Source organism: Pan paniscus, chromosome 1 (assembly GCF_029289425.2).
Source record: "Pan paniscus chromosome 1, NHGRI_mPanPan1-v2.0_pri, whole genome shotgun sequence".
NCBI lineage: Eukaryota > Metazoa > Chordata > Mammalia > Primates > Hominidae > Pan > Pan paniscus.
In genome coordinates this window covers 221,638,713-221,648,273 of record NC_073249.2, presented here as the reverse complement: position 1 = coordinate 221,648,273, position 9,561 = coordinate 221,638,713, and the positions used below count along the sequence as shown (strand labels likewise).

Sequence of the window (9,561 nt, the reverse complement as noted above, 5' to 3'; positions counted from 1 at the left end):
CGGGCCCAGCGCCAAAAGAACAGGGCAAGGCGTCGTCCCTGCATCCCATTGGCCGTTCTCTGCGGGGCCCCGCCCTCGGGGGCCGGAGCTAGAAGCTCTACGCTTCCGAGGCGCGCCTCCTGGCCTGCACGCTTTGACGTCACGTCCGGCGCGGAGGCGGTGGAGTCTCCGCACTGTCGGCGGGGTACGCATAGCCGGGCAGTAGGTTCGTGGGCTGTGGAGGCGACGGAGCAGGTGGCCAGTGGGGCCAGCTCAGGGAGGACCTGCTTGGGTGAGGAGGGCGCAGGGTGAGGGAGGGAGGGGCTGCGGGCCGCCGTGGCTGCCTTCCGCTCGGCCGCTCGGGACCTGTGGGCGCGGCGTGGGCTTCGCTCACCTGTCCGCGGCTGCCGCCCTCCGCCGTCCAGGATCCTCTCACTGTGCCGGGCCAGTCCGTTCGCGCTCATCCCATGTCTCCTTTCCCCAAACTTGGATTTTTCTCACCAGGCCCTTCTTCACGACCCTGGCCCCCCATCAGCATCCCCCCTGGCCAATCCAATATGGCCCCCGGCAGGCTGTCAGTGTGTTCCAGCCCTCCGCGTGCACCCCTTACCCTGACCCAAGCCCTCGTGCTGATAAATATGATTATTTGAGTAGAGGCCAACTTCCCGTTTCTCTCTCTTGACTCCAGGGGCTTTCTCTTGCATACCCTCGCTTAGGCTGGCCGGGGTGTCACTTCTGCCTCCCTGCCCTCCAGACCATGGACGGCTCCTTCGTCCAGCACAGTGTGAGGGTTCTGCAGGAGCTCAACAAGCAGCGGGAGAAGGGCCAGTACTGCGACGCCACTCTGGACGTGGGGGGCCTGGTGTTTAAGGCGCACTGGAGTGTCCTTGCCTGCTGCAGTCACTTTTTCCAGAGCCTCTACGGGGATGGCTCAGGGGGCAGTGTCGTCCTCCCTGCTGGCTTCGCTGAGATCTTTGGCCTCTTGTTGGACTTTTTCTACACTGGTCACCTCGCTCTCACCTCAGGGAACCGGGATCAGGTGCTCCTGGCAGCCAGGGAGTTGCGAGTGCCAGAGGCCGTAGAGCTGTGCCAGAGCTTCAAGCCCAAAACTTCAGTGGGACAGGCAGCAGGTGGCCAGAGTGGGCTGGGGCCCCCTGCCTCCCAGAATGTGAACAGCCACGTCAAGGAGCCGGCAGGCTTGGAAGAAGAGGAAGTTTCGAGGACTCTGGGTCTAGTCCCCAGGGATCAGGAGCCCAGAGGCAGTCATAGTCCTCAGAGGCCCCAGCTCCATTCCCCAGCTCAGAGTGAGGGCCCCTCCTCCCTCTGTGGGAAACTCAAGCAGGCCTTGAAGCCTTGTCCCCCTGAGGACAAGAAACCCGAGGACTGCAAAATGCCCCCAAGGCCCTTAGAGGCTGAAGGTGCCCAGCTGCAGGGCGGCAGTAATGAGGTACTGTGCCCAGGGTGTTGGGACTGGGGAGACAAATAGAGGGAATAGACACTTTTTTGGTATAATAGGGACCCTGGGCTGGGTGTGATGGCTCACTCACGCCTGTAATCCTAGCACTTTGGGAGGCCAAGGAGGGTGGATCACTTTAGCTTGGGAGTTCGAGACCAGCCTGGGCAACATGGCGAGGCCTAATTTGTACAAAGAATATACAAAAATTAGCCGGGTGCGGTGGCACACACCTGTAGTCCTAGCTACTCGGGAGGGTGAGGTGGGAGGATCACTTGAGCCCAGGAAGTGGAGGTTGCAGTGAGCTGAGATGGTGCCACTACCCTCCAGCCTAGGCGACAGAGCAAGATCCTGTCTCAAAAAAAAAAAAAATATGTGGACCTTAAGACAATCTCTGTTAATGTGGGTTTGGAACAGGCTTTCTCCAAAGGAAGCTGGTGACCTCAGGCTGACCTTTCTGCAAGCCCCAGCTGTTCATGGTTGCCACCTTCCTGAGAGGAGTGGGCAGCCATCAGGGTTACAGGTGTTTCCCCAGGGCGGTGTTTCCAGCTGAGCTTCCAGCTCCCCACAAACACAGCCACTTTCCTCTGAATCCAAGATTCAGATGCTCTGCCTTGGGCCCCTGAAGGAACTTGTCTGATGAAGGGACTTGTCAGGGTTGGGGCTTGGGATGGAACTGGAGCTGGGTCCCTACAACTCCTGCTGATTCATTTGGTGACACCACCCCCTCCTGCTGCCTATTGTGCTCTAGTGGGAAGTGGTGGTTCAAGTGGAGGACGATGGGGATGGCGATTACATGTCTGAGCCTGAGGCTGTGCTGACCAGGAGGAAGTCAAATGTAATCCGAAAGCCCTGTGCAGCTGAGCCAGCCCTGAGCGCGGGCTCCCTAGCAGCTGAGCCTGCTGAGAACAGAAAAGGTACAGCGGTGCCGGTCGAATGCCCCACATGTCATAAAAAGTTCCTCAGCAAATATTATCTAAAAGTCCACAACAGGTAAACGTTCTGTTTTTCTATTTTCTTTTCCTGTCTGCCATTCCCACGTTGGGGGAGGGGTCCTGCACTTCCCACTTCTGGGTGAGGTAGGGGCTGGGGGATCCATCTCAGACCCACATAGTGTCTGGTCTTGGTACACCTCTGATAATCAGGAAGTGAGAGCCTGCTTTGGGTTGGATTCTTCTTCCTCGCTGTCCTGTGAGTACTCTGGTTGGAGATGGGTTTGTGTACATCTTGTCAACAGGTTCCACCCACTGTGGACCTTGACCTCCAGCTGGTCTCTGCTAACAGAATGAGAAACCTGTGGCCCCTGTGCTAGAGCTGGGGCCCAACCTTAGGTGTTTCTGAAGCCTGGCAGTGTGGGCTTGAAGCCTGGCAGTGTGGGCTTTGGGCCACAGTGCCAAGCCTTGGTTCAGTGCTACCTGCGTTTCCAGGGAAGTGTTCACTCTGGGGTGTCAGTGGGGCATTCAAGTCTATTTGTCTAAACCTTCAGCGTCCAATAAAGTAACCAGGAACTCCAGGAGCTATTACAATTTTTATTTTTACATTTAGTGGAGACAAGGTTTTGCTCTGTTGCCCAGGCTGGTCTCAAACTCCTGGGCTCAATCGATCCACCCACCCTGGCCTCCCAAAGTGCTGGAATTATAGGTGTGAGCCACCATGCCCAGCCCCCAGGGGCTATTTTATGTTTTTTGTTTGTTTTTGTTTTTGAGTTGGAGTCTTGCTCTGTCACCAGGCTAGAGTGCAGTAGCGTGATCTCAGCTCAGTGCAACCTCTGCCTCCTGGGTTCAAGTGATTCCTCTGCTTCAGCCTCCCAAATAGCTGGGATTACAGGCACGTGCCACCACACCCGGCTAATTTTTTGTATTTTAGTAGAGACGGGGTTTCACCATGATGGCCATGATGGTCTCAATCTCCTGACCTTGTGATCCACCTGCCTTGGCCTCCCAAAGTGCTGGGATTACAGGTGTGAGCCACCACGCTCAGCCTATGTTGTTTTTCATTTTATTTTATTTTTTTGGGACGGAGTCTCACTCTGTTGCCAGGCTGGAGTGCAGTGGCATAAGATCAGCTCACTGCAACCTCCGCCTCCTGGGTTCAAGCGATTCTCCTGTCTCAGCCTCCCGAGTAGCTGGGATTACAGGTGCCTGCCACCACGCCTGGCTAATATTTGTATTTTTAGTAGAGATGGGGCTTCAACATCTTGGCCAGGCTGGTCTTGAACTCCTGACCTTGTGATCCACCTGCCTCCGCCTCCCAAAGTGCTGGGACTACAGGCATGAGCCACTGTGCCCAGCCTGTTATTTTTTTTTTTTGAGACAGTCTCACTGTGTCGCCCAGGTTGGAGTGCAGTGGCATGATCTTGGCTCACTGCAACTTCTGTCTCCCAGGTTTAAGCGATTCTCCTGCCTCAGCCTCCTCAGTAGCTGGGGCTACAGGTGCGCACCACTACGCCCAGCTAATTGTTTTACTTTTTTTTTTTTTTTTTTTTTTGAGATGGAGTCTCCCCTCTGTCGCCCAGGCTGGAGTGTGGTGGCTCCGTCTAAGCTCACTACAACCTCTGCCTCCCAGGTTCAAGCGATTTTCCTGCCTCAGCCTCCTGAGTAGCTGGGATTACAGGCACGCGCCACCACACCTGGCTAATTTTTTTGTGTGTGTTTAGTAGAGACAGGGTTTCAGCATGTTGGTCAGGCTGGTTTCGAACTCCTGACCTTGTGATCCACCTGCCTCAGCCTCCCAAAGTGCTGGGATTACAGGCGTGAGCCACCGTGCCCAGCCATTTTTTTACTTTTTAGTAGTGATGGGTTTCACCATATTGGCCAGGCTGATCTCAAACTCCTGACCTTGCGATCCACCTGCCTTAGCTTCCCAAAGTGCTGGGATTACAGGCGTGAGCCACCGTGCCCAGCCCCCAGGGACTATTTTAACTTAAAATTTAAAATTAAATAAAAATTCAGTTCCTCAGATACGTTAGCCACATCTGAAGTGGTGAGGAACCACGTGTCTCCTGGTGGCTGAATCGGGCAGTGCTGACATAGCACATTTCCATCATCGTGGAGAATCCCCTTGGGCAGCACTGCTTTGGAGTCCCTGCAAGGCCTGTGGGGATGGCGGCCCAGTGGCATGCCTTCCAATCCTGCCACTCCCAGTCAAGACATCACTAGTCTATCATGGTGTGTTTTCTTGCCATGCCAGGTTGGGCGGCACACTAGTAATCACCTGGAATGGGAGCCAGGGGGAAACCTGTTCACTGTCCCTGTGCACCGTGTTCAGGGCAGCTGCTGCCAGTGGAATGCTGGGATAACCCCAGTGTCAGGGGGGTCCTGGGGCAGCCTGTGTACTGCTGGATGCTTGCTTTCAAGTACTCTGCTGGGGTAAGACTCTGGGGCAGTTTCCATCCCTTCCTTGGGCTTCAGCTTGCTGGACTGGCCCTGAGAACTGGGAGGGGATGGCTTCATGAAGTCATTTTGATGGGGGATGAAGATAGTTGCTGTAGAGGAAGAGGATGAGAGAGCTGCTTGGCCTCTGGAAGGTGGGAGGAGCTGTCGCAGGCTGCACAGGGGCTCTGAGGTTGAGTTCGTTTAGTTCATTGATTCAGCAGTCTACCAGGTGGCCAGCAAGGCTTTGTGGGTGCTTGGGATGCATTTAAGGGAACTAAACAAAGGTCCTTGTGCAGCCGACCTGCTTGCCAGGCAATGCAGGTAACAGATAAGTCCATCTGCCTGCAGTAGACGGTGAGGAAGTGCTGCCGAAGAAGAAAAAGCAGAGGCGGGCCAAGGGGTTGGGGAGTTGTGGGTGGGGTTCGATTGCGATTTTAAGTAGCCAGGGTCTCTAGAGTCTTACTGAGAAGGTGAGATTTAAGCAAAGACTCAAAGGAGGTGAGGAAGTTGACCAAGTGGGTGACTGGGGAGCATCTGGGCAGAGAGAAGAGCCAGGGCGCTGGGGTAGGAGGATCCTGGGGGCGTGACAGGCAGCAAGGAGGCACATGCCTGATCCAGGTGGCCAGACGACACCCTGGGAGAGAAGCAGGCAAGGGGAGGGCTGCCTGCGCCCTGATAGGCCTCCCGGGCCCTTTCTCTGATTGGGGAAGCACTGGGGATACGTGAGCCAAGAGGTACTGAGGTCGGACTTAAAGGTCCTTCTGGCTCCTGAACTGAAACCTGTCGGGGAGGCAGTCACGGAGCGGGGAGACCAGATGGGCAGCTCCCCTGGCTACCCGGGAGAAGCTGTTGCCGGCCTTGGTAGGGCAGTGGAGTCAGGTGAGGATCTGGCCATGGGTTTGAAGCTCTGGGAAGACTGAGTTGCTTCTCCAATAGTCAGGACCCAAGATCTGTTCCTGCCTTCAGACAGAATGCGGTCAGCTGGGCCTCCCCGTCGGCCTCTGTGCTGGCCAGATCCATGGCAGCCTCTTAGGACCTGTGTGAGCTTCTTGCCACTGCACTCTCCCTTGCAGAGTCTCCATGCTGGGGGAGGCTTCTGGGCTTGTCCCTGCACCTTAACCAGCTGGTGTCACCTGAGAACACTTGTTCCCCTTAGAAGGGACCCAGAGGGGGCCCTGGGTGAGGGAGAGATGGGAAACCCTCTCAGCCCCCCCACCCCTGTGGCTTCTCCTGGCAGGAAACATACTGGGGAGAAACCCTTTGAGTGTCCCAAATGTGGGAAGTGTTACTTTCGGAAGGAGAACCTCCTGGAGCATGAAGCCCGGAATTGCATGAACCGCTCGGAACAGGTACTTGGGAGCTGGCCCAGGTACTTGTGGGCAGGGCACACTGGCCTGTCTTCGTGCCATCCGGGAAGGGCCCCAGGAGACTGTCTGAGAGGGGTACTGTAAACTCAGGAAAGCTGTGGGGTCCTTGGATGTCATGAGGTCCATGCCCTGGTACAGGTGGGGACACAGGTCCTGAGGGCGGAAGGGACAGGCATAGGAGGGACTCTGTGGGAGGCATTTGGGGTTGGCTTTCCTAGGCCCCTGGCCCACCTCCACCTTGGCTTTGGAGAAGGGGAGCCGCTACAGGGGATGGCAGCTGGGAAAGGCCCCCTGGCCACCCCCAGCAACCCCACTGCTGGCTTCTGTGTCAGGGCCCGCCGAAACCCAGGCCCACTCTTCCTAGAGGCCTGTCAGCAGCCACTAGGGCCAGGGACTGTGGGTGAGGCCACTCGGACCCTGCCCCCAGTCTGTCAGGGCCTGAGAAGGGCCTGGTGTGTGGTGGGCTTGCAGCACTCAGTGATGGTCAGGCCAGGCAGGTTATGTGTTGCCCTCTCCCACCCTAGCGTCCCCCGCCTCCCCAGGCAGACTCTTCCCAGCAGCAAGCGGAAGCCCGGGCAGAGGCTGCTGTCATAGGCAGAGGCCCCCGCTGATGCCGGCCCTGCTTGCCCCTCACACTGCCAGGTCTTCACATGCTCTGTGTGCCAGGAGACATTCCGCCGAAGGATGGAGCTGCGGGTGCACATGGTGTCTCACACAGGGGAGATGCCCTACAAGGTCAGGCTTGGCCTGTCTCCAGGGCCAGGGTTGGGTAGCCCCAGGATCCTTCCTGCTGAGCCCTTTACGTGGGGTGCTGTCAGGCACCTCCCTCACAGTAGCTGTCAGGGAGCCTGCCTTCCCTGCCTGTCCAGTGCCCCCTTATCTAGGCAGGGCTACTGTCTGCAGCCTCACCTCCAAGGTCCTTATTAGGCCCTTGTTTCTTTCCATGGAGGACAGGCTTGGCATCCTCTGGGCAGCTGAGCCCTGAGGGCCCTCCTTTGCACCATCCTTCACACCAGATCAGGGGTCCTCCCAGAATCATCTCACCGGGGCCTCCCTCTAGTTCCTGCCCTATAGCCCAAGGGTGGGTGGCAGGGTTTCATGGGTGCAGGCCGCCCTGGAGGTGACTGTGGGCCTCTTTTTCAGTGTTCCTCCTGCTCCCAGCAGTTCATGCAGAAGAAGGACTTGCAGAGCCACATGATCAAACTTCATGGAGCCCCCAAGCCCCATGCAGTAAGTGACAGGGAGGGCTGGGCATGCTTTGATGCTGGCATGAGCAAGAGTGAGCTGTGCCCAGAGTGGGCAGCCGGCCATGTACTTTCTGTTGTTCGGGGGGTGGGGGGGCGTGTGGGTCTGCTGTTCCGTGCGGGGGTGCTTGTGGGTCTCCCAGGCAGCCCTTCCCTGCTCTCACCCTGGCCCTGGTCCCTCCCTCTGCCTGCCTGGTCTGCCTGCAGTGCCCCACCTGTGCCAAGTGCTTCCTGTCTCGGACAGAGCTGCAGCTGCATGAAGCTTTCAAGCACCGTGGTGAGAAGCTGTTTGTGTGTGAGGAGTGTGGGCACCGGGCCTCGAGCCGGAATGGCCTGCAGATGCACATCAAGGCCAAGCACAGGTGCGTGTTGCCCGTTCTCTCTTGGGGCCCAGTCCTGCTGCCAGCCCAGGCTTGCACCGGCAGGGAAGACAGAGTTTGCTGACTTTTACACAGATGAGTGTGCCCTTGGCCTCCACCCTGAATCTAGTGCCTACAGCCTCTCTGGGATAGTGGGACCTGAGGGGCAAGCAGCTATGCCAGGCAGAGAGGCTGGGGGCAGATGTTTCAGGCTCAGACAAGCCTCTGTGCCCCCAGGGCAGATTCTGAGCTTCCTTAGTTTCCTGTGACTCCTGCTCATAGATTGTCCTTCTGCTCTCGGGGTGGAGGTGGTGCCCCTTTCCTAGCACTGCCCAAGTCCTCTTTCCACCAGGCATGCTCCTAGCTGTAGCAGAGCAAGGGGGTCACTTCCCTTGGTGATGGCCTCTGCCCCATGTCCCCACCTTAACAGGAATGAGAGGCCACACGTATGTGAGTTCTGCAGCCACGCCTTCACCCAAAAGGCCAATCTCAACATGCACCTGCGCACGCACACGGGTGAGAAGCCCTTCCAGTGCCACCTCTGTGGCAAGACCTTCCGAACCCAAGGTGAGGTACGCCCCGCCCCTCCCCTCGCCTCCCCATCCCGAGGCCAAGGTAACAGGCTGAGCTCTTGCCTTGTGCCTGCAGCCAGCCTGGACAAGCACAACCGCACCCACACCGGGGAAAGGCCCTTCAGTTGCGAGTTCTGTGAACAGCGCTTCACTGAGAAGGGGCCCCTCCTGAGGCACGTGGCCAGCCGCCATCAGGAGGGCCGGCCCCACTTCTGCCAGATATGCGGCAAGACCTTCAAAGGTACCTGGGCGGCCCTGGGAGAGCCATTTCCTGCTCATCCGAGTTGGAGGGTCTCTGAGGAGGAAACGCTCCTTTCTTGCCAGTGAACCTCTTTTGTGCCCCACATGGTTAGAGTTGAGAGTGGACCTGCTTTGAAGGCAGGGGTGTCCTGTGCAGTAGTGACCCTGGGTGGCACTGGAGAGCCTGGCAGGGCCTGTGCAGCACTTGTAAACCACTGGTCCCCTCCCTTGCTGCCTGTCCCAACCTCCTGCTGGGTTTCCTCGAGGGTCCCGGGGCTCCTGCATGATCCCCCCCCCGCGTTCTCCCTCTTGCAGCCGTGGAGCAACTGCGTGTGCACGTCAGACGGCACAAGGGGGTGAGGAAGTTTGAGTGCACCGAGTGTGGCTACAAGTTTACCCGACAGGTAGGCCAGGGCCCGGGCCCCTTCCCCTACCCTAGGATCCCCCGAAGTCCTGAGCTCACCCTCCCCGCCAGGCCCACCTGCGGAGGCACATGGAGATCCACGACCGGGTGGAGAACTACAACCCGCGGCAGCGCAAGCTCCGCAACCTGATCATCGAGGACGAGAAGATGGTGGTGGTGGCGCTGCAGCCGCCTGCAGAGCTGGAGGTGGGCTCGGCGGAGGTCATTGTGGAGTCCCTGGCCCAGGGCGGCCTGGCCTCCCAGCTCCCCGGCCAGAGACTGTGTGCAGAGGAGAGCTTCACCGGCCCAGGTGTCCTGGAGCCCTCCCTCATCATCACAGCTGCTGTCCCCGAGGACTGTGACACATAGCCCACTCTGGCCACCAGAGCCCACTTGGCCCCACCCCTCAATAAACCGTGTGGCTTTGGACTCTCGTATTTCAGCCTGACGGTCTGTTCCCGTGTCCTGGAGTTGGGGAAGTGCTGCCTTCCCACCCATGCCTTCAGGACAGAGTGGTGCCCTGCCCGGTCCTATGTGGGCCTCAGCTCAGCTGGCAGCTTCCCCTCCTGT

The 9,561-nt window shown here is 58.1% G+C and overlaps 1 protein-coding gene across 6 annotated transcripts; it reads left to right on the top strand.

Moving 5' to 3' along the window:
* Nucleotides 1-107: 107 nt before the first annotated feature.
* On the top strand, nt 108-9,428 carry ZBTB48 (zinc finger and BTB domain containing 48). Of its 6 annotated transcripts, none has more exons than XM_003822142.4 (11): nt 108-184; nt 668-1,426; nt 2,184-2,425; nt 6,044-6,155; nt 6,816-6,908; nt 7,317-7,403; nt 7,625-7,779; nt 8,207-8,343; nt 8,425-8,589; nt 8,904-8,992; nt 9,064-9,428. In XM_003822142.4, exons 2-11 carry the CDS (start codon nt 737-739, stop codon nt 9,358-9,360), a joined length of 2,067 nt encoding a protein of 688 aa, XP_003822190.2. In that variant the 5' UTR covers nt 108-184; nt 668-736; the 3' UTR covers nt 9,361-9,428. The 6 variants fall into 6 exon arrangements, with proteins under 6 accessions (XP_003822190.2, XP_063458069.1, XP_063458064.1 ...); XM_003822143.5 differs by having other exon boundaries at nt 126-271; XM_063601999.1 differs by lacking the exon at nt 8,904-8,992 and having other exon boundaries at nt 120-184.
* Nucleotides 9,429-9,561: the final 133 nt, after the last annotated feature.